Genomic DNA, 25488 nt, shown 5'->3' on the forward strand with positions numbered 1-25488 from the left:
GGTCTTTGTAAGACCATGCAAACACGTCCAAATTTTCTTTCAACAAGTTGTACAAGGTTAACAACTCCTCTTCTGGGAGACTGCTACCCACCTTTAAGTGGCGTTCAGTGCCTTCTGCATCCACAAAGGTTAACTGCCTTTCACCTTCTACTTCACGAATGAAGGTCCCGCGGACCGCTTCTGGATACAGATCCGACTCCTTCAAGGGAGTGGTGTCCTCTTCTGATGTCCCACTAGAACCAACTTCTTCTTTTGGTAGAGACTTAGGTTGCTCCTTAAGACGTTGGAATGGGATTAGAGCTGTTTCGGGTTTAGTTTCAAAATTAATTACCTCTTGGCTTGAAGACTCATCTTCTGATGATGACACATCCAGGAATGTCACATAACAGGGACCCTCTGATGCCTGTTGGGTTAGTTGGAGTGGTGCTTGTTGGCACGGTGCATCATCATCATCTTTCTTTGGCAAAAATAGGTTAGGACGGCATGAGCCACACTTAAAAGACGGCTTGCTCTTCTTAACCCATTTCTTATAAAGGTTTTGCATATGAGAAGATCCATGTACCAGACCAAATGGTACCATCGCCATTCTGTCCCATAGCATGAGCTCATCGGCTTCTGATGCTTCTGGAACTTCTTCTTCAAATGTATCCTCTTCAAGTGGGATAGATTCTTCTGGCTCACTTTCATAATCTTCTTCGTCCATATCATATTCATCCTCTTCTGTCTCTGTCTCTGCTTCTGCTTCTGCTGTGACCATGTAACAGGGAGAGCAGTACATCCATGCTTCTATCTCACTGTCAGAAGTGATTTCAGACGGCATTCCTGATTCAGGCAGAAAGTATTCACCCATTGATAATGGCTTTGCATCTTTTGGAAGTCGGCTTACAGTATCCACTGTTAAGGAATGTGCCACTGTTTTCTTGGGAAGGATCTGTTTGACAGCATCTTCGTCTGCTGATCTTTCATCTGTAGCCTCGTTAGGAGAATCAGAAGATAATTCCAAGGAGGTGGATCCATGTCCTTTTTGAGAACCATACAGTTTCAGCACCACTTTGTTGGGTCCTCTGCCCAAGGTCAAGGTTCCTTTGAACCAATCCGTCCTTGCTCTGGCTTCAAAAAGCCATGGTCTACCCAGTAACAGAGGATAGGATGTACCATAAGAGTTTGGCTTCATCACCAAATAGGTCAGCCAATAATCTTTTCCAGCCACTGTAGTCTTCACACATGGAAGAATGCCCAAAGGCTTGATTCTACTCTGATCCGCCAGTCTGATGAGCCATTGGGTTGGTTGCACACCTTGTAGGCCTAGATCCTTCATTGTCACATCCGTCATAATGTTCACTGATGAACCACCATCAATCAGTGCATTTGCGATGAAGCAACCTTCTATCCATACGCCAGTCTCTGGAGTACCCGGATCTAGGAAAGCGTTAGCCACGTCCACTTCTTTGACAGGCTCTGGAGCCTTGTTGGACTTTGTTGCTGTTGCGGGAGCAATCCTTAAACCACGTCTTCTTGTCAGTATACTTTTGAATCTTTTCCGGCAACTGGGGGACAGCATCAATAATTGTCGGAATGTGAGGTTTGGTTTAAAGGTATCTAGATCTCTAACTAGATCGTATTCCTTAATAGGATCCACTAGCTTTTCTAATCGATTAGGGAATGGGGCAACACCCATTTTCATTTTCCCTCTTTCTTCCATCAGAGGAATTACAGGAACTTCTTCTGCCACTTGTGGCACTTCCTCCTCTTCTGTATCCTGGACCTCTGGTCCTGCCTCTGTAACTGTCTCTGTAACTCTCTGTGGCACTGTAGGGCTCTGTACGGCACTGTTAGGCTCTGTTCTGTTCTGTTCTTCTGGTGGAAGATTGAACTTCACTGTTCTGGCAGGAGGGTTATTTTCTTTCTGGATAGGTGGTTCCTTCTGCTTTGCACGCGTGATGGCAGCAACTTCCAATTCCACCAAATTGGAGGTAGGCTCTTGGGCCTTGGACGGACTATCAGTAGCACTGTTTTTCACTGGGGCTAGGCTTGGACAGTCTTTTGCAGTGTGGCCTTTTCCTTTGCATCGACTGCATAAGGGCTTGTAATCCACTGACCTTCGAGGATTTGGACAATTTGGTGAAATGTGTCCCTTTTCTCCGCATCTGTAACACTCCACTTCTGATCTCTGACCACCGCCAGACTGTCTTCCTCTGTAACTTTGGGAAGGAAATCTTCTGGGTCCGAAATTAGGACCAAACTCTCTAGGCTTGGGTCCAATATCTTGTGTTGTCATTTTGGATTCCAGCAAGTTAAATCTTGCGTCTTCTTCCTTTCTTCTCCTATCATGCATCTCCTTCAGAGAGCAAATGTCCTCTGTATGATTCTTCCGCAAACAGTAGGAACAGAAGGCTCCAGGGATGGTTGGTTTCCGTGTACATTCAGTGGCTAAATGGCCCGCTTGATGACACTTACCACACCAAGTATTTGACCGCATCACATCTCTTCCTGCTCCTGCAACGTTGGATATGCTAGCGATATTCACTTTCAGCGTCTGTAGTTGCTCTGTAATCACATCCATCAACTCCTTTTTGATGTTTGCAACTGAGTTGGATAAATAATCCTTCAAGCTTTCTCCTCCTGACGTACTGGCAAGAGGGTTTTGAGGAGTCTCTGTAATCACTGCATAAACGGGTTGAGCTGGTACAGAGGGGTCTCTGTTCTGGTTCTGATTCAGAGCTCCTGTTTGAACTGTTGGCTGTTGGCTCCAGTTGGTAGGGTTCCACTGGTGCTGCTGATTTGGCATTGAGGAAATTGGTTGAGACCATGGTTGTTGTGGTGGAACCACCATTTGAGGCATGGATTGTGGCCACTGTGGATTTGGTGCACTGTACTGTGATACCGAGGGCATTTGTTGGTAGGGGTAGGGAACAGTCCCTGGGACTGCATTTGGTGGGTACATCATTCCTGGCACCAGAGGAGGTAGGACTCCTCTTCCTGTATTCATTGCTAATCTAGCTTCCACTTCATCATACAGTCTGGCACCTTCTGTCGCAGCTTGCAGGGTGGCTGGTCTTTGCAGCTCCACAAACTTACGGACTTCTGGTTGTAATCCTCTGAGAAACACTCCCTTCTGAATGCCATCATCTAGATTATGGTTAGTCCATCTCTTCAGGATGGATTCCATTCGTGAGACATAGGCTTCCACTCTTTCTCCAGAGGACTGACTTAGGTTCATAAATTCCTCTCTCATCCGCTCTTCAAAGCCTTCACGCCTGAATTTAGTGAGGAATGCCAACTTCAAGTCGTCCCATGTGCCAAAAGTTCCTGCTGCTTGTCTCTCATACCACTGAAACGCCGCGCCCTTGAAAGTGGCGGGGAATATTGCCAACCAATGCTCAGGGGTTCTGGCATTGTTAGCCACACACGCTACCATAAACTCTGCTACATGAAGATCGGGGTCTTCATTGTACTCTCCCTTAAAAACTGGCAATGGGACTACATTCGCTGGTCTGTCATCAATATTTCCAAGACGGATCTGGCTTGGAAGTGGACCTCCAGCAGGAGGAGGAAGGGCTTGATGTGCCATTGGGACTTCTGTAAAGAGTTCCGCAAGGGCGTCAAACGCGGCTTCTGCTGCGAGCTCGCTCTCGGCTCTGATTTTTGCTTTCTCTCTTCTCACGTACCTCTTGACTCGTTCTAACGCTTGCCTTTTTATTGCGTCATTCATCAGGGGGTTGGCTCCACTATGTTGTTAGTACTCCACAGAGGGTTAACAGAAGGCTTCAGTCTCTGGAGGACTCTCTGGCCAACATTTCTTCTACTTCTTTCTTCTCAACGTCCCTGAATTCTGCTTTCATGCCACTGCACAGAGGAAGGTATCCGGTTCTGAAGGTGTCAAAATGCATACGTCTGAGCATGGTGGTGGTGCCATCATCATAGTAATGCCAGCTTCTGATGGTTTCAATAGTGTATGTTGTGAAAAACACTCTGTCTACCAACTTCCAGTGGGTTGCTAATTGAACAAACAGAAGATTATCAGTACACCAAGCATCCCATGTATCTTGCTGTTGAGCATCCACGAACAAATTCCAACTCTTTTCCTTCTTATCTTTGTGAACCTCTACAGACCAAGACTCCTGAAGCTTCTTCACAATCTCCCACTTGATGTTGTCTGGAAACTTTTCAATGAATGCCAAATCTTCCATGGATGGTCATCCTCTCTGTTTCTACTCTTCAGTTTGTTCCCAAACAGCTTGCCACCAAGATGCAAGTTTCTGCTGCTTCAACAGGAAGAGGAAACTGTCCACTACATAAAGCATGCATCATAATGGTGATGTGTTTCCGCCATCGTGGGATGAGCTTCTTGTGGAAAGTGGCTTTGATTATGAGAAATTCCAACTCTTCAGTAGAAGAAGGAACTTTACAAACATCCATTGAATTCTTCTATTCTTGACAATGCCATTTCCTTCATTTTCAGCCTCTTTAGGTGCTTGTTGATGGCAAGCTTCCCCGGCTGCGCACCAAAAACATGGAGCCCCGAGAGGAACACCAAGGAAAAGGGAATTCTCTTGCAAGAAAATCTATCTTGTAACATCAACAAGCTTGTTTATCATATTTCATATTATCACAATGAAGAAAAGAACACCAGGCACAACAAATCTTCATGCAGCATCATGTAGATCTCCCACGGTTTTAATAGAATCAACCATATTCTTCAACATCCTCATAAAATCCATCAATGGAACAAAGAAAGCAAAGAAATACACCATCTTTGAATGGAAATACATCACATAGTATTCATCTTCAATATCTTCATAGTCTTCTCTCTCAATCTCTCATATACAATCACTCTGTTTTAGTAGAATTGGCTATCTCTGACTCTCTCTCTATCTCACTCCATCAATAATACATCATATCCTCACTAGAATCTCTCAAAATCACTCTCAATAATCACTCTTAGGTCGTGGATACCCCTCCCAAGAGGTATGTCTGATATGAAGGGTCACCAGAGCCACTACAGTGTCTCTTCACAGTTCACTACTGTCACTTCACTCTAGTCTTCTCTTGAGTCTTCAGCAGCTACTTCTTCCACTTCCTTCAGCTCTTTTGCACTTATATTCACCTCTTTCCAAGGCTAGAAAACTTTCCCAAAAATCACACATACATTCCACAGAACACTTACAGAACAGTCTACAGAACAGTACCAGAACAGAGACAGTACAGAACAGAACAGAAACAGAACAGAAGCAGAAGCTCTACAGAAGACCTATAGAAGGTTACAGAAGATCATCAAAACCTCATAACTTACTCTCAAACCATTCAAAACTCTCACAAAACATTCAATAAGCTTTCACAATATCTCATTCTTCATCAATCAATACTCTATCCCTCCTTACAGAAGACAATCAGAACAAAACAGACCAAAACAGAGCAAAACAGAAGGTATACAGAACCAATCAGAACCTATCAGAACATCATAGAACCACCAACAAACATCATGATCTTCCAAAACACAATCAATATCATCCAAAACACTCTCAAACCACTTCCAAATCAATCAATCATCCCATAAAATCAATCATTCAGCTCTCAAAAACAACAAAAATCAGCCAAAAAACAAGTCATTTCAACACTCAACATACCGGGTGTAATGAGCTTACCTTCATGCCAATCGAGTTGCCTTTTCTCTCGCACACTCCGATAGCTCCACGATCCAAGTGCAAGCTTCAAGCAAGCTCGATCCTCCCACTCCAAGCTTCAAGATCCATCGCCGTGAGCAAGATAAGAGAAGAGAAGAGAAGAGAATAAGAGAAGAGAAAATGGAGAGCTTCTCCACCCCACGGTCCCTCACCCTCACACACTCACTCCCTCACACTCTCACACTCCCTCTCTCAAGCACAAGCTCAAGCAAGCAAGAACGAGAAGAAGAAGAAGAAGAGGAGAGCTACTTTTGGCCACGCACAAGAATGAGCTTCTCGTTCCACTTTTTGGCTTTTATACATGTCCTACTCCTCCTTGGGCGGTCATCCCCTTTTACATGACCGGCCATTGGCCTAGGTCCTCTTTTCCTATTTCCTTCCTATTCTTCTTGCTTCTTCTCCACTGCTTGTCTATCTTTACAATTTGCACAGGAGAGAGCCTGGCACTCTTTTACAAGATTTCAAGGTGCGCCTTTGTATTTTAAAATGCACATTTTCCCTTTTGCATTTGCCTTGGACTTTTAAGGTTGCCCTTGCACTTTTGGCCTTTTCTCCTCTTCTTTCTTTAGTCGGGCTACGTTTTTTCCGCCTTTGCCCTGCGTCTTTTTTATTTCCTTTTGCTTTTTTCGTGTTGGGGTTAACAGTATGTAGTTCTTCTGTGATAAGTAAAGGAGTCCCTTAAAGCAATCACACATGATGCACATGTCAATAATATATAAGATCTATTCCATGCCCTTCATCTCAAAACTCTTTTTGAGCTAACTTTTCAAGGCATCCAACTCATCATGAGCTCTCCCATCAATCAACATATCATCCACGTAAAGTACCAAGGTAATAAGGTTGCCATCATGAGCCTTCTTCATGGGGAGATACGGATCCATATCATTACATGTATATCCCTGTGAATGCATGAAAGCATCAAACTTATGGTATCATTCCCTATATGCCCGATTAAGGCCATAAAGGCTATTTCTCAACTTGCACACTAGGTATTCCCTATCTTTTTTCTCAAAGCCTGCTTGCATAGCAAAGTTAATATCATGCTTCTACTTAAAATCCTTTGCAACCAATCTATCCTTATATGCTAGCTTGGGATGTCCAGGGGTACTCTTCAACTTGTACACCCAGTTGGATGGCAAAGCACACTTTTCACTAGGCAAAGGAACCATATCCCACATATGATTTTTCTACAATGAGTCATACTTTGATTGCATGACCTCTCCCAAGAGTAATTATCACCTCTACACATGGCCTCATCATAGGTAAGAGGCTCACCAAATCTCTAACGATAACATAGTCCATAAAGGGCACAAATCGATCTCTAGTAGACTGTTGCAAAACAAGATATGGGGCTTGTATATCCTATCCAACATCATGATCATGGGCCATTGGAACATCAGTTGCAAGTTGTCTAGCTGGCTATATAGTAACAGGAGGCTCCTCCTAAAATATCACTCTATGTACCTCAACTACCTACTCAAGCTGCTTATGCATCTTCTCCTCATGGGAAAACAACATCATGAGCTATAGATAACCTTCCTAGCCTGTGGATCCCATAGATGATAGGCCATCTCACATGCATTCCATAACCAAGAAATATATATTTTACTAATTTAGGATCATGCATTAGAATTAGTATCTACAAGTAAGTCAAGAAGCGGGGACCAAGTTGTGAAATAGGTCTTGGGGATCCATTATAGAAGGAGATGAATAAGTGGAAAAAGAAGGAAGCAAAAGTAGGTGTGTTGCTTAAGAAAGGCCAAGTTGCCTTGTGTTGGGTTGGAAATCACTAGCCCCAAAAAAACATACACTCAAGATGACCTACTCGTTATATCTTCTTCCCCCATCACCTTCATCTTCAAATACAACTCCTCATCCCACTCAAGAAGCATCAAGCATGATAAATACCATGCATGATAAAAAGAACATGTAAGATGTTAGTAAGAATCCATAGAATAATATAATGTGTGTGCAAGATACACTAGTGATAAATAGTATCTATATACATTATACATTATATTTTGTATATGGCAGTCAAGAGAGGAGTGTAAGGCAAGGGACTTGATGAGGAGGAACTTGAGGAGCCAAAAGGCAGTAACAAGCTTGAGGACCTTGTGGCTATGGGCAGAGCACTCCATGCATGGGACTTTGTTATGTACTTGGATCATAGTTCTTTGATCATTGATCCTTAACTACTCTGCTCCACCTAATTTGATCTCGACATTGCAACAACCAATCGCTTGTGTAGTTGATCATCTAATGATTGCTACAAATCCATGCTTTCCACACCTCTACGAGACATTGTAGAAGGCAAGAGAAGATCTAGATGATTAAAGTCCTCCTTAGAGGCATTATGTGCACCTTCATTGAAGGTAGTATGTACACCTACATGTGCCTACTACCAACATATAGAGAGAGCTCAATTACACACTCGTATTGATTTGTTGAGCTCTATAAAACTTGAAATACATAGAGATTATGAGCTTTGGGAATATTCTATGAGGTGACTACTTGCGAAGCTTGAGTTATATGGCTCCAAGTTTATCAGAGTTGTGTCCTACATGACTATTTTGACTAGTAGCACCCATTTTTCTTAGAAGTGACACACGAAATCATCCTATTTAACTTCACCTACCCAAACCAATAACCCGCCATGAATGCCTCTGCACCTTCCTCCCCTTCATTACAGGCCTCCTCTTCCATGCATAAGTTTTGTACCACCAAAAATGTTTTGAAGCTGTAGCATGTGTTGTCTACATCACATATTCCTATTATGCTTCTCAATGAAAAACAAATGTCACTTTCATAGTCTCTTCCTAGTTTCCTTGCTATCAAGCTCATAGACATTCTTTTCTCTCTTCTCTATTCTTGAATATGTAGCTTTTGCTTCTTTAGGAAAAACCCATATATTTTACCATGTCTCTTGGACATCTACTCAAGTAACTCTCAGATATTTTGTTATTCTTTTGATAACCTCATTCATCTTCATTCTACAAACTTGCATGTCCTCTACCCCTTTGTCTTCTATCTTTAAATGATTGTTATATAGGGCGTGCCAAACTATCACACCTCTTTGAGAATAATCTATTCTTCTCCATCTATTGTAAGACTTGTTTGCCTTGCTCGACACTGTAGACAAAATTCATGAACTGTATGCATGCAACTTTGTGCAAAGCATGGAGGAAGAAGAAGATTGAGACAAAACTTCTCATCGTATTCCAAGTGCCTTTAGGGGTTGCAGCACCTATAACACCTTAATGGAAACTACTACCCAATGGAGCCAATCTTGTGGTATGTACAACCTCAATCATCCATAATTTGGTGGAACCATTTGTGCATTATGCTCATATCTTTAATGAAAGATCCGGTCAACTTTGTTAAAAATCCTATTTTCTCTTTGAAACAATGGCAAGCATGGTTTTGGTGATGACTTGTGACAAGGTCCTAATGGCCCCTCGGTGGATCCCTATCCATGTATTATTTGTAGAGAAATGCCACAATCACTATTTTATAGCCAGCAATATGGATAAGAGAACTAGATGACTCGTAGCACTTTGGTTGTAGTCACACCATTGTGAACAAAATAATGTGAGTTTTTGTACTCTCCTATGACCGGAATGCTTCACATCTCACAAAGGAAATAGTAAGAATGAATTTAAAAAGCACTAAAAGCTCATATTTCAATTAGTTCAAAAAGTTTTATAACAGTGCAATGCATAACTATGCCATGAAGATGCACAAAGGAAACAATACAAATCAATTAGCAAGGCACAAAAGTAGATATTGCTAGAAACTGTGGGAATGTAATGAATGATGCCACTTGATACTATAGATTCCAATAGGGGAACTTTGATGAGCTTCTACCATGTAAACTTTGACTAGCAAGACTTAGAGAAAGTCCACTTGGTCTTTCAACAATGTTTGACAACCATATGTGTACACTATATATAAGGATGTGATGAACTCATCCAATATGAAAGCATTATGATAATCAATTCCAACAAATTGGCACTAATGCAAATTCCATGATAGTGCATGAAGGAACTAGTAGAAATCAATCAACAAAGCATAGAAAGCACATACTGCAATCACTATACAAAATTTTGCAACAATGCAAGCATATGCCATGACTATGCACAAAAAGAATTATAAAAGCCAATCACCAAAAAGCACATATTGCCAACCAATAGTGAGAATCAAATGAAGGACGATCCCAGAGCAACTAACACCATCTGGCTTGCCTACAACCAAAAAACAAAATGTTTCATGGAATCAAAATAGCTATTAGCACCTCAAGCATGTGAAGAAATAATCCAAAGCAAATCCTTGAATCAAATAGAGTGTTCAACTAGATTGTGGCATGAAGCGATTGCTATAATAGAAGTGACAAAACTCATACATGCAATTTAGATGATTAAAATGTCCAATAAATACTATAGGCCAAAGCCAACAAAGTTAAGTGTTTGTCCAAAATACCACATAATGCAATCTACATACATAACTAAAGCAACCATAAGTATTCAATGGCTCTAGGTAAGGTGTTCGGATAACCATAAGTACTTCCTTCATCTTTTTTTTTAGTATAAGTGGTAGCCTGTGGATAAGTAGAAGTTGTGATAGGACCATGGAGATTTATGATATAGAGATAAGCAATATACTATTGAGCATGTATGCTAAATATGGTGCTATTGAAAAACCACAACACTATTTAATGAGATTTTAACATGAATTTAGTCTCTTAGACTATGGTAATTGCTAGACTTGTTGATCATGATAAATCTTGGCATATACTTTCACAAGAAGTCACTTTGTTTGCATTTTGAAAGCTTGTTGCAACATAGGAGCAAATGAAAAAGACAAAGGGATACATGATATGGTTTCTAGGTTGGGGCAAATGGAAAATCACGAGGTTGTGCTAGGTAGTGTATTAGAGAACATGTATGCTAAGTGTGATATGCTTGCACACAACACTATAATGAAACATAAATTGCTAGTTACCATGGCTAAAGCACAATACATATCTATAGAAGATGTGATGGTGTGGATGCACGAAGGGTAAGAACAATGTTTGCATTCTTTGGATGCTTGGTCAATTTAACTTCCATAGATGCATGCCAATGATAATAATTTGCAATTTTTGGTATGGAAAATAACTGTAAGTATGGACGACATAATTGACAGTTTGACATTAGAGGTTGCTACTTGGTCAGTTGAACATTTGGACTAGAATTAGTAAGTTGGTTACAATGGCAATAACATTTTTGACAGGTCCATGCTAGAATTCATGCATCAGACATTCATTATCGGTTACCAATGCTACAACATAGTTCATCTCTCGAACTTACATGTTCAAAATGCATCTACAATAGTTAGAATGTCAACACGCTCGTATTGAAAAAACCTTAAATAAATAGCAATAATGTAATTATGGTATAGATGTAGGTCAAATTAAGAGGAAACATTGCATTCTCTACATGGCTTGTCAAAATAAGTCTTGGCTTGGACACACTAGTTCCAATAACACCTTGAGGTTTTGTTGTGTGTATGAACCATTTAGACAACTATACTTGCACCAACCTAAGCTCGAAATGTTCATTGTGTGAAGATGCTAACTTACCCAACAATGCAAGTGCATTTAGCACTATGGGAAGGCCCATAAAGTCTATTCTATCACAATTTTATTTAAAGGTTTCTTATTTTTAAGAATGTTTACTATACTCATTCATAAAGAAAAGATGGGTGAACAAGCACCTCATTACATTGCACCTCGCTCTTAGAAGAGAAATTAACCCTAAATGAAATGACTTCAACTAGATATTGTGCATAATAACATTAAAAAATGTCAATATATGAAAAGAATCGAAGTAAACAAGTCGTTTGAGAAAGATTCATGGTCATAGATATTAATAAATATTTGATTATTTGCATATAGTGTAGGTGTTAAATAGTTGTATATGACAATTCTAGTGTAACTATCATTTGATATGGAAGTATAACAGGTACCTCCAACTATCAATAATGTGTGGGTTGCCAATGTCATTACATGGTGTCATCCTCTTTAATTAAGAATGTTGTATTACCTTTTATAAGAGGACATTATGAGGGTTTTAGGGCCTTTTGTAGAGATTGGTTTGTTTTATATAGCTATGGTTGTTTTAAAAAAGTTGCTACTATAAGAAATAGTTTTTGTCATCCCTATTCTCTCATTTCATTCATTTTTGAAAGCAAAGAAAATGACAATAAAATAGTATAGGTAGAAGTATTAAGAGGGCAAGGCACAAACCGATACTAGATTGTGTATACATTTTACACCATAAAGCATACATATTGGAAAATGCCAAAGTTCATGAAATTTTTACCAAAGGAACCATGTATGTTCAAAATTTTGCACAAAATTTAGGCATTTCACATTAGTATATGAAAAAGACTTTGAAATTTGTATTACCATGATATTCATAATACTAGATCAAACCAGATATGGAGTCATGAATTGTTGAAAGAAAGTTGATATAAAATGCAAACACACTATCACTATTCAAGCATAATAAATGTGGTGAATAGTGACATAATCAATAAGAGTTTCATACATCTCTAGCGCCTCTAGTTGCTTGTGTGGAGAAAGATACAAATCAACATCCTCAGGTGGCTCCACGAAAGGATTGTCTACAAGTGGATCATTGAATCATTAAGGTCTCCTACCACTTTCTCTTCTTCATCATATTGTAGCAACATATTATGGAGAACACAACAAGCATGTGTTATATTATGTACAATCTTAGGCAATAGATCCATATTAATATCATAGAGCTTTTAACCTAGGTACAACCACTTCCTATTCAATCTACAAAAAGCTTTCTATGCAACTATGTGTGCTGAGGATAAAATTGAAATCTTTTCTTTGTTGAATTATAAGCTTGTTTCTTTGGAATAGAATCATAAGCCATGCTTACAACCACTTCCTATTCAATCTACAAAAAGCTTTCTATGCAACTATGCGCGTTGATGATAAAATTAAAATCGTTTCTTTGTTGAATTGTAAGCTTGTTTCTTTGGAATAGAATCATAAGCCATGAAAGTTGGGCAAAGCCTCCATCTCCAACCATGTGCTCTCTTATCTAAATTTCAACAAAATGAAATGGAGGACCTATTCTCATATCATGCACAACACTTAGCTAATGAATGCTTACATTCAAAAAGTGCATATTGGCATACCACTCAGCATTACTCTCATCAATAGCATTTTAATTTCAAAATGAGGGTAATCCATTGCAACACAGTGATTTGAAAATCTTTGCAAAGCACAAACCCAATCAAATCCTTGTAAGTGATAGGCCAAGATGAACTTGCGACATCCTTCCATAAATTGTTATACATGATGGTCAAACAATGTTGGAAGTATAGTGGGACCTTCTCTAAGTCCTACTAAATTCATATGACCTGATTGTAGTAGTTCTTCAATTTCAACATTTTGATGTTGGATGAAACCATGACATCCTTCCATAAATCGTGGATGCATGCTCATCAAAGAATGTTGGAAGACAAATGGGACTTTTTCTAGGTCCTAATACTGAAAGTTCCCATGGTGAAAGCTCATCAAAGTTCCCATGTTGGAAACTCTAGTGTTAGGTTGCATCATTCCACATTACATTCCTAGAATTGCTTGGCAATATATGCTTTCTAATGCTTTGTTGATAAATTTATAATGTTTCCTTTGTGCACCTTATAGTTATGCACATGCTTCCATTGTTGTAATTTTTCTGAAGTGATTTCAAAGCGTGCTTTGATGCGCCAATGAGCCATTTTGGATATGGCATTTGAGAGAGAATTATTTGCATCATGTGCCACCAGCATCAGTTGGAGGGTTACTACCATTTGTGTTCAATGCATGACTCATAAGAGGATGGTCCTCATCATTGGTCTTAGTGTCATGTTGAGAAGCATGGTTATTTTCATCATTCCTTGTATGTCTTCATGGAGTTGGTGGTGTCTAGTTGAGAGCTAGGAATGATATCTACATCATTGACATTTAACTGGGCATTCAATAGTAATGAGGATACAAGGCCTAGTGAAATTTGAATGTGTGCCTAGTTGTTGAGAGCTAGGAATAACATCCACATAATTGACATTTAACTGCGCATTCAATTCCACATGTGCTTGCAACCACATCCTACAATAGTACGTGGAAGGAGTGAAAGGAATAGAAAGCAAGGGATATCCATCAACATACAAGATGAAGAAAGACATGGTTTGCTTAAACACCTAAAAGCAAGCAAAGAGATCAATACAAATCATTGGAAATGTATACAATATTGTCAAAAAACCAAAAAGCAAGAGAAATACCAAAGCAAATCTACTAAAAATGAAACATGTGATGAACCCTAAAATAGCATGACCAATATCACAAATAATGCAACTAATCAAATTTATGAAGAACCAATATCATAACCAACATATGTTCATATTGAATTAATGAGATCATTGACTTTCACTTTAATTTTGGAAACATGTTCTTCTATGTAAAGAGATGGCATGCACATATAATAGTATGAACCTTTAAAGCTAAAAAAACTCACATATAGGCTAATCAAAGAGGGATGTTGCTCATGTTCAAAGCATAGTGGCAGCTTCAAAGTTCTAGTGTCTTGCTACCTGCTCTATTGAAAGGTTTATAATTTTTTTTTCTTTTTTCCTTGCATGGCTCTATTTTATTATTTAGAAATGCACAAGAAGATGATAGGTACTAGCATCCTCTGTCACATGAGTTGCAATTATATAGTTCATTCCTCCATAATTTTGATAATCCAAGGAAAGTCACTTAGAGAAAGACTTGCTCAAATCTCTCATTGTGCATTATCCTTGAAACAAATTATCATACTTGATCATCATGTAAAGCTTTTAGACCTATGATAAAGGAAATAAACGAGGCAACTGCACAGAGAGAGAGAGAGAGAGAGAGAGAGAGAGAGAGAGAGAGAGAGAGAGAGAGAGAGAGAGAGAGAGAGAGAGAGAGAGAGAGAGAGAGAGAGAGAGAGAGAGAGAGAGAGAGAGAGAGAGAGAGAAGGTCGGCCAATTAGATATATCATCAGATGGTAGAGGCCAAGAGATGGGTCACGGATAATGCAAATAAAGTATGGCACATTCGGGAAAGCAAAAAGAAGTGGGTAGGACAGATTCATCCAGCTCTAGAAATCTAAGGTTCCGTATCAGGGAAAAGTGTTTATGTGGAGGCTACTTATTGGGTCTCTTCCTACTAGGACTGTGCTACGTGCTTGTAAGATCTCTGCTAGGCGATGCATATTCTGTACTACATGTGATGAGACAATGCTTCATCTTTTTGTCTTCCGCCCTGTTGCAAGACAGATTTGGAATGTTGTTTTCCGTGTTTGGTCCTCGCTAACTCAATACCGGATTTTAGCTCATTCGTGGATTTTGGGGAAGATGACCTCCATGACCTCATTGAGTTCATATTATTCCTGCCTTTTCCATTTCCTCAGATGGACAGCCTTGTGGCATATTTGGCGTACTCGGAATGCCTTCATTTTTGATTCAGTGTATGGGATTCATGGTCATGTGGCCTGAATCCAGGGTTTAGTGTTGTGGCAAATCACCTCTATGGTGTCTGCTGACCTGGTTCTTCCTGATATTGCTACTCCCTAGCTGGACACTGTTCCCTTAGGACTATTTCTGTGTAGACTTTCCCTTAGGACTATTATTTCTGTTATTTCTAAGCTAACCTGATGGTTTGATGTAAGATATTTACTACTTAATTCAATTATCTTCACGAAAAGAGAGAGAGTTCCTTTATTGATTTGAAGTGCAAGCAAGGAGAAGGCAAGGCTGCACAAGACGTGAGTAAAATAGCAAGGCTCTAGAGTCCAAAAGATACGAGCAGGAGAGCTTCGAAAATAATGAACTCGAATGTGGATTTAATCGGGACAAAAAGATCCTAATTGTGGATTTGGTAGCCTAAAGGCCAAGGCTTTTGGAAGTCTCATGTTGAAGACGAAAACAATGCCACGTGCCATGACTTTGCTTAGAAGGATTGACATGACATCTTGTAAGTCCGCGCATGGCGCGAGGCTTACCTTGGGGAGGTATGTTCACTGCTCTGCACGAAAATCAGGATTCAGGCGCCCTTCCGAATCCACGTCACATTTTTACGGCAAAGGTTTGTGAGAAAAAGTGCGTAGGGGGCCCCACGTGCCCACAATCGCCCACCAAATGCATGGTGGAGGTCAAAAGTAAAAGATCTGCGTTGCCCGCCCGCCCGCCCGCCTGCTTCTACTGTTGTTTTTAGCAGTTTGTTGTTGTTGTCTGCCGAGGAATATTCCCGAGAAGGGAGAGGACAAGCAGGCACGCCTCTGTATTCACAGTAAACACGACTACCATTAGTTTGCGACTGCCAATTAATCAATTAATTAGTCAAGCGCATCGGAGTTTGATATCTCCCCCCCCCCTCCCAAAACACACCGGTTGATTGGATACTGACAGGCCGCAAAGTGCTCTGCCAAGCAGGTAAGGCTCCCTTTCGCGATCAGCAACTCTGAAACAGCAGGAAAATTAGGGTTTCTGGCTCCACTCGCATTGTCGATCACGGCACACTTGCTCAGAAGCATACAGGGGGTTGTTTCTGCTCAGAAGCAGACTGGACATTGTTTTTCTGCTGTTTTATCCCCACTGCAAGGCTGTCGAATGTCCGCGCTTGCAGAAACCGGGACACATTCAAGTGCCCGAACGGTGAGTTACTGTTCGGGATCGGTTCCACGCCTTGCTAACTCTAGCCATCAGCCGGGATATATATTGGACGGACGCCAATGATAAAGATGAGCAAGCTTGCAAAACTGTATCGGATAAAGACCTGAAGCAGCGGCACTGTTGAAGATAAAGAACAACTAGTAGATAAAGATCTCAAGCAGTCGATTCATGTACTGTTCAACACGAAGAAGAAGGACTATTAGATAAACATCTGAAGCAGGGGTGCTGTAGAAGAAGAAGAAGAAGAAGTAGAAGACAGCATTCTAGCCTGTATAGACGGAAAGGAAAATGAAGGCAGCGCTGTCAAATACCCCGGGCCCTCCACGCACCCCTCCACTTTCATCACTCTCTTCGCTCACGCGTCAAGCTTCAATTTATACTCTCACCCTTGAGGAGCTGCAAAATGCCGTCACTGAGCCAGGCAAAAACTTTGGCAGTATGAACATGGAAGAGTTTCTGAAAAATATTTGGACCGCGGAGGAGAGTCAGGCCATGGCTGCTGCAATGTCTGGTGTAGTGGAAGGAAATGGCTTGTCTTCCAGTAATGGAAATGCTCCAAATTTGCAGCACCAGGGGAGCCTCTCTCTACTTCGGCAGGGAAGCCTTTCGCTACCGCAGAACTTGACTGGTAAAACAGTGGATGAGGTCTGGAGGGAGATCCATAGGTCCAATGATCGCAGCGTACCCAACAATGCCCAGCAACGGCAGGTAACCTTAGCAGAGATTACTTTGGAGGACTTTCTAGCAAAAGCAGGTCTTGTGAGGGAAGAAACAGAAGCTGAACCATCTGGTAATAGCAGTAGTGGCAGTGTTGTAACCCTCAACGTTGGGAGCATGGTCAACAAGATGCAAGCAGATGGAAGACAAGCGCTTCTTGATCCCAAAGGTGCACCTCAAGCTACCCCACAACAAGTAGACTGGCTAAACTATCAATTGAGAAGTACAGTGCCACACCAGCAGCTGCTACAGCATCAACACCATCAACAGCAGCTACTGCAGCAACACCAGCATCAACAGCAACAACAAGCCGAGGCAGCAGCAGCAGCTTTTGCAGGAAGACTGGTAGCTCCTGTCCCTGTCAATGTGCCAGCAGTAACAGCAGCAAATGTTCTGGATGTACCTTTTGATGCACCAACGTCTTTAAGTGCTGGCAGCTTGTCTCTGTCATCAGCAATGGCAACATCCCTCAGCAGTGAGAAGAAACGACCTTTTGAAGTTGAGGAGAAATCAATTGAGCAAAGGCAAAAGCGAATGATTAAAAATAGGGAGTCTGCGGCACGCTCGAGAGCAAGAAAGCAGGCAAGTTTTTTGTAAATTTAACAAGCCAAGTCAACCGTTTCTGTTGTACATAGGTTGTTGCAAAAGAGCCATTTGGTCCAGAAAAAGCAGGCTTTGGACACCTCTCTACTCACTGGGTGTATTATGCTTGAATTTGTAGGCTTATACAGTTGAGCTGGAGGAAGAAGTAACACAACTGAAGGAGGAGAATGCTAGGCTGCGTCAAGAGCAGGTTTAGCACACTATACTTAATTTTGTTAAATGAAAACTGAAGCGTCAAAAGTGTTGTTGTTGTTTTTTTTTTTTTGGGGAGGGGGGTTGAAGTTCCTTTTTATGTGTATCATTGGCAAGGGAGGTTACCATCACTAATATTGTCATCTTCATGAGATTGTAGTAGCATGGATGTGCCAACTTCCAGCGTAGTTGGATATGTCTTTGGTTTCACAGCTTAGCATTGTGAAGCTACGAGGGCTAGTTAGAGTTTTGGTCTAGGTTCTCATCTATTGAGAGGCTCATCTCTCAGCATTGGTGCAGTTCTCGTTTAGGATGGCTCTGTGGTAGCTTATGAGAGTAGTGTTTTGCAGGGCGTCGAAAAGAATTGCAGGGTTATGAGAAAGAGTAGTTAGTTGTCATTCATGCTCTTTTTGTATGTAAGAAATATGTGCTAGATTGGTGACTCTTTTGTTTAGACTGATCATCAAGGCTTTGTGATATCCACACACTCAAACAGAGCTGTTTGAGAAGCATATTAGATGGGCCAACTTCTTGTCCATGTTCCACCTCTAGATTGTTCATGCAAATGGAAAGAAAAATGTTGTGGCTGATACTTTTATCTAGGAAATCATAGGTTCAGCTATGAGATGAAGACCCAATTTGCACACGATGAAGACTTTGGAACGATTTATGAACTGCTGCTTCATGGTTGGCATGATGAATATCATACTCTCAAGGATGGCTTTCTTATGATGCATGATCACCTGTGTGTAACAAAGCAGCTGTGGTCAAAAGTGATGATTGAAAGTCATTCTCTACCGTATGCAGGGCATAGAGGCATTGATGCAATGGTGAAAGCAGTGGAGTCCTTTTTTATTGGCCAGCTTTGAGGCGTGATGTTGATCAACATGGTGACATGGGAGGGCTTTTGGGGATGGGGAAATGGATATGAATTGCCCTCCCTTTTCACTATGAGAAGGGCTGTAATATGTGGATGAGACTCGGATGGTATGGACACATGATGTACTTGGGACAAGAAGCTAGAAAATGACCATCCCAAGTTATTGTGTGTTGTTCCTTTGTGTGTACACACATTATATATCAGAAGGCTAAGTATGACCGATAGAAGACACAAGCATTGCTACATTGGTTGTCTATTCCAAATAGATCATGGGAGAGTGTAGCTATGGATATCATCTTCTAATCTTTCTAAGACATCTATAAGAAATGATGGGATGTAGACTATGGTGTCTAGATTCACTAAATATGCGCTTTTTGTTATAGCAAGGAAGAAGATTAAAGCAAACTATGGTATGTAGATTTAGTAACTATGTCCATTTTATTCTAGTGAGGAAGAAGATTAAAGGAGACTATATAGCAAAGTTGTTCATGTATAACATCTTCAAGTATCATGGTGTCCCATACTCTATTCCTAGTGATAGAGATCCAACAAGAACAAGTTTATATTGGAGAGAGTTTATTTTTGGGTTGGAAAATATGGTATTTCTTTGAAGTTCTTATCTTCATTCCATCCATAGATAGATAGCTAGTCAAAAGAGGCAAATTTTGATGTTATAGATCTATTGAAATGTTTTGTTTTACTGCATAAGTCAATGTAGGAATAGCTTCTTCCATTGGTGGAGTTTGCTTTTAACAATACCATGTATAGCTCCATTGGCAAGGCTTTGTTTGAGATAGTTTAGGGTGGTAAGAAGGTTCTGTCTATTTTACATTCAAAGGATAAAGTCTTTGAGGCAAATATGCATGTTAAACATATGGATAAAGTGTAGAACAAAGTGAAGCAAACTCTTCAAAAGTCATAGGAAAAGCATAAGAGAGTAGTAGTAGATTGTCACCATAGAGTTTTAGAGCTTGTCAAGGGTGATTACATGCTCTTACACTTCGGAAAGACATGCTTAAGAAGATGAAGAAAAAAGAGTGCTTATTTTCTAATTTAAGCTCGAGAAACTATGGGTCTTTTCAAGCCATAGAAACGACCAGTGTAATGATTTATAGGTTGAAGCTACTAGTTCATTGGAAGATTCGTACTTCATGTGAGGCTTCTTAGAGCTTTCTATGGAGATGTATTGAAAATCTGCTCGATGAGATTTAGGTGGAGGTTGAGAAACATGATGAGATTTTAGTTTCTAAATAGATTTTGGCTAAACAAATTTTGGTATATAAGGAAAGAAGGATAAGAGGTAAAGTTTTGTGTCGCTATTGATCGATTAAAGTAGATGGAAGAGGGTGACTTACTAGATTCACCTCAATTGTTGTAGGTTTATCAAGAGGCAACCCAGCTAGAGCCAATCTTACCTAGGTCTGAGACAAGTCTAAAAGGACAAACCTAGAGCTTTGCTTGGTGTCCAAGAGGGGGTGCCCAAGATGGGGGGGTGGCATTTCTACTCCCTCCCTTGTAAACAATTTGGCCTAGATATCTACAAATTGCTTGGTGAGGCTATATGCTCATTCGACTCTTGAGGTTTTGTTGATTGGTAGTTTGATTTTCAGGAGGATGTATATCATAGAGATGTGATTTATCTTCTGATCTCTCTTTTGGAAGGTTAGGAGATTGCACGAGTTTTGCTAAACATGGGCAAGTTGGTTGGTTGCTAAGGTTCTATGAAGTAACAATGAATTAATTAATTGCCGTGTAAGTTTGTACACACATAAAATTAATTCAAGTTAAATGAACTTTAATGTGAAAGTTTCATCAAATGTATCAAATTTGGCAGTGGGCCAAGTTTTGGATTGGAATACTTAAATTTAATAAATCAATGGATGAATGGTTAAATTTTAATGTTAACTTAATTGTTGAATAAAAAGTTGGCAATATAGGAAAAGCTAGTAAACTCAATGAAGGGCATGAGAATGTAGCTTTTTTTCATCATAAAGGGTTTATCTAAGTAGATTTGACTGCTACTAGTAGATCCATTACCACAATAGCTGATTGTGCAACTCTTGAAGCTAGTAGTGCTCTCCTTCATCGTGTTAGTTATTACTCCTACTCGTATGTGAACACATGCTAGTGCATGTAAAGGTGAGTGCATAGGTGTGAACACTTTTTACACCACTTAGCATCAAACAAGGGTCAAACGTATAGGTGGATACTTGAGTCTATATATTCATGCTCTATCAATTGAACTTTCAATTAGTCATCTTATTATGGTTGATCTATCTTATTTCAACTCTGCTATTAGTGCAAGTCCCCCATCCGCGAAAAAAAAAGAAAAAAATAAAAATCATGGAGTTACATCCACCATAGCTTGTTGGTCCTCTTCCATGCACCATGCCTAATAGTGCACCACGCCTAATAGTGGTATCAGAGCCACCGACCTCCTTTGCTACTTCAACATGCCCACTATCACTTGAGTCGTCGTTTGTTCAATGTTGCCCATCAACTCAGTTGTTATCATTCTACTTCTCCCATATAGCATTGATTGGATGCTTCCCCCCCTATAGCGCTGATTGGATGCCTATTGCCACTTCTCAAGCTGCTATATAGCAGTGCCGCTAGGGCTGCCCAACCATTGATGCCTCTTAGCTAGGTATTGTCTTCCCCTTAGCACCAAGAAGAAGAAGAATTGCCTTGTGGAGTGCCCTGTCGCCATGATAGCTTGTCACTTATCCCACCTATGTGCTCCAACCCCTTTGCTCTTGTCTCTTGCAACGTTGCTTGCATCACCACATTTTTTGACCTATGCTGAAGGCCGAGGATGTGGGGCTCACCACTGATTGCATCTTGTGAGTTTGCCACATTGTCTACTCTCTAGGTGCTTATCTCTTCTTTGGGTTTTTAGTTATGGATGTGCCTTGTCTCCATCTTTGCTACTTTTCTAAGGGTAGCTCAGACACAATTGGAAATATTTTGAATTTTATTCAAAATTCTTGAGATATCTTCTCCAAGCTTTGGGCCTTTTTATGCTCAAGTGTTGTACCATTAAATTAAGGCCTCGAGTAAGGCATTGGAGACTACTAGGAAACTCCCCTTTACATAAAGCAAAAAACGACCTGTCAAGAGTCTAGTGCTTGGTGATGTTGTCCCAAGCGGCCAACATTGACCACATCATCCTCGACATCGACATTGAGAAAGGATCTTAATCTGCTAACATTTTGTAAAAAGTAAAAGTAATATTTTAAAACTAACAAATAAATAAAATAATCTCTTAAAAAAATGTGGTTGGTATTAGACATTGGCCAATTTTGACGTATGCACTAAGACCTTTCCATCTCATAAAGATTAATAATTGTGTGGGGTTCTTTGCTCGAGTTTTAATCCAAAACAAGTTGTGTTTCTTTGTTTCTTTCTATTCTCAAAGGAGTTACGTTTTTGCCCACTGGGGGGGGTAGTGGGTGTCACTAGAATGAGGTATAAACTTAATGATTTAGTCAAACTTCATGATGATTTTTAATTACGATAAACTTTAATTCTGTTGTCCTTGGGCCCTAGCTCTCAGCATGGTGACCATTGCATAGGTAGTGAAGGATTTGATACTGGGCATGCACTGCACAAGTGCATAGGCTATGTGGTATAAGAGCAAGGCAAAAGGAACAAGGTGCAATGTGAAACTTTCATTAAATTGAAAGTTTACACCTTAGAATTGACTCGAGTTACATTAAAAGTTTCGCCCAATAAGTAGCTCACTTAGAGCACTTAAGTTATTAAGCAAGACATGAGCTAAAGTTTCGTCCATTGAGAAACTCACTTATGATTAATGATCAAGTCATTAATTAGCCCTTAATAAAAAACATGATTTGATTAAGGAGCAATTGTTTATTCATTTGAAAACTTGATATTGGCTATTTGGGGCTCTCTTTCTCTCTTCTACTCTCACACTTTTGAAGCACCCTACGTTTGGAGAGTTGTAGCAACAAAAGGAGGTGTATGCTTGCTGATTGTAGTCATCATGAGGTGCTGGACAACCGGGAATCAATCTCTTTTTTCTTCTTTCTTTATCTTGGGTTGTGTAAGCTTTTTTCTATAGCAGATCAAAATCAGGGTTTGCTATGTACAACAGATAAGTGGCTAGGTTTTGTAGAAATTAGTCATTTTGGGTGTAGAATTGCTTGCTGAAGACATTCCAAACAAATTTCTTGATTTTCCCCTTGTTTTGGGTCACGAAATCATTGAAGATTCAGGGCAGACATCAAGGAAAGTGTATTGAGATATGCAGATCTGATTTTCCAGCCATTGAAAGCATTAAATTCTGTTGGGTTTCACTCACGCCTATGCTCACAGAGGAGTGTCGGTGATCAGCAGGACACTGGGGCACTTTTTACTCTTGGTACGAGAGGTTTTTTCCCCAGACTTATTGTCTTCTTTCGTATGTGCTTATGTTACATACTTACAGATACTTATCGTGTTCGGGTGTGAACATCCCCTACAACCCTAAGGTTTAAGGGCTGTACTTTGTACTTTCAGCTTACACTCTTTTAGTCTATTGCATTAGGTGTTCTGCTTCACTCTTCACACTGTCTACTGCAACTGTCAACTGAGCTTCGATCCTCTCACCCTCTCACAAATTCAACATCCAATCTTAGTGCAAACGCATGCTAGAGATTAGAGATTATGGACAATAGGTTTACAGGTTTGAATTATTTCAATTTGACAATGAATTGCAGGTGCATTGGTTAGGGCAGAGATCTAAGATTTTTGTATAATCAGTGTTGAGGCCTATTCGACGAATTGGATCGGTTTGGGATTGAGATTTGTGCAAATTCCTCATTGATTGTAGTGTGGCAATAGTGAGAGACCATGGATGCATTTTTCAATGTCATGTTGGTCAATATTGGAGTGATTGCAACTCTGTATGCTTGTAGACACTGTTGGAGCTAAGTTGGATGCAAGAGAAGTTCGAGGAGTGAGCTTCAGAGTGTGACAATTGGTGAGAGTCAGAGAGGGAGAGTGAAGTACAATTAGATTTGAGTGTACCAACAATGTGTTGGTACACAAAGAATAAAATGTATTTATACTTAGGTCATGTAAGGGTGCATTCACATGTACAGCTAAATAATGTGTATGTACTTTACATGGAGGTCAAATGGGCCTTTATCCCAAAAACCTCCCACTTAAAGGTCCGAAGTGAACCTCTAACCAACTCCCACTAGTCGTATACAATGCTCATGCTGAGCTTTGCTTAGACTTTTAGTGAGAACATCTGCAGGGTTGTCGTGTGTTTTGATTTTGGTCAATGTGATTAGACTATCTTCCAGATCTTGTCTAATAAAGTGATATTGCACATCTATATGCTTTGTGCATGAATGATACATGGCATTCTTAGCTAGATACATAACACTCTGGCTATCATATCCCAAAACTGCAGTACCCATAGACATTCCGAGGTCCTTTGCAAGTCTGCTCAACCATATAGCTTCCTTAGAAGCTTCAGTAGGCTGATATGTATTCAGCTTTAGTAGTACTTAGTGCAACAATGTTTTGCCACATGGAACACCAAGAAACAACCCCACCAGCAATTGTGAAGACATACTCATTGGTGGACCTATGAGTGTCCAAGTCACCTGCCATGTCTGCATCACAAGAATCCTGCAAACTAAGTGCACCCTGCCCATAGCAAATACACTTTCTTTGTGTACCCTTTAGGTATCGAAGAATACACTTGATAGCCTCCCAATGTGTTTTGCCGGGATTTGACATAAGCTTGCTAACAACTCCCACTGCATGAGCAATGTCTGGATGAGTAGCAACCATAGCATTCATAAGAGAGCCACAAGCTGATGCATAAGGGACTCCCTTCATAGCATTTGCTTCCACGTCATCTTCTGGGCTGTTGGCTTTACTAAGCTTAAGGTAAGGAGGTAAGGGTACCCCAAAAGGCTTAGCTTCAGCCATGTTATATCTGTCCAGTACCTTTTCAATGTACTTTTCTTGAGACAAAAACATCAATTTCTGCATTCTATCTCTGCAAATCCTCATGCCCAAAATATGCCCTGCATTTGCCAAATCTTTTATGGAGAAAGTTGATTTCAGCTGAGTTTTGAGAGCATCCAAGCTAGTCTTCCTTTTCCCAGGTAGCAATATATCATCCACATACAAAACAAGTATGATGGGGCTGCCATCTATATCCTTTTTCATGTATAAGCAATGATCTGCATGGCTGTGTTTAAACTCATGAGATAGCATAAAAGTGTCAAACTTTTTGTACCATTGCCGTGGTGCTTGCTTCAGCAAATTCAGGCTGCATTTTAGTTTACAAACCATTTGCTCTTTTCTAGGAACTACAAAGCCCTCGGACTGTTTCATGTAGATTTCCTCATCAATGTCACCATGCAGGAAAGCAGTTTTTATATCCATTTGGTACAGCTCTAAGTCCAATATAGCAGCAGTGAGAGCAAAAAGCACACATAGAGTGGTCATCTTCACAACAGGTGAGAAGACCTCTTGGAAGTCAATCCCTTCCTTCTGTACATACCCTTTGGCAACCAGCCTTGCCTTGTACTTGGGTTTCCCATCAATTGTCTTTACTTTGTACACCCATTTGTTTGAAAGTGGCTTTCTTCCCTTGGGCAATGACACAAGATCCCAAGTATCATTTATGTA

At 40.3% G+C, this 25488-nt stretch overlaps 1 protein-coding gene across 4 annotated transcripts in view; it reads left to right on the forward strand.

The window, feature by feature from the left end:
• The first annotated feature begins 16012 nt into the window (after positions 1 to 16012).
• Positions 16013 to 25488, forward strand: part of LOC148020597 (ABSCISIC ACID-INSENSITIVE 5-like protein 2) — a 52799-nt gene continuing 43323 nt past the window's right edge. For 2 of the 4 annotated variants that reach the window (XM_087698377.1, XM_087698378.1), the window contains exons 1-2: positions 16014 to 17738; positions 17878 to 17949. In XM_087698377.1, the coding sequence (XP_087554503.1) occupies positions 16728 to 17738; positions 17878 to 17949 (1083 nt within the window). In that variant the 5' untranslated portion in view covers positions 16014 to 16727. Of the gene's footprint in view, positions 17739 to 17877; positions 17950 to 18758; positions 19215 to 25488 lie in introns of those variants that run through there. The other 2 variants (XM_087698380.1, XM_087698379.1) reach the window with 2 other exon arrangements.

The sequence above is a fragment of the Lygodium microphyllum genome, chromosome 18 (assembly GCF_053477565.2).
Source record: "Lygodium microphyllum isolate KBCC chromosome 18, Lygodium_microphyllum_v1.1.10, whole genome shotgun sequence".
NCBI lineage: Eukaryota > Viridiplantae > Streptophyta > Polypodiopsida > Schizaeales > Lygodiaceae > Lygodium > Lygodium microphyllum.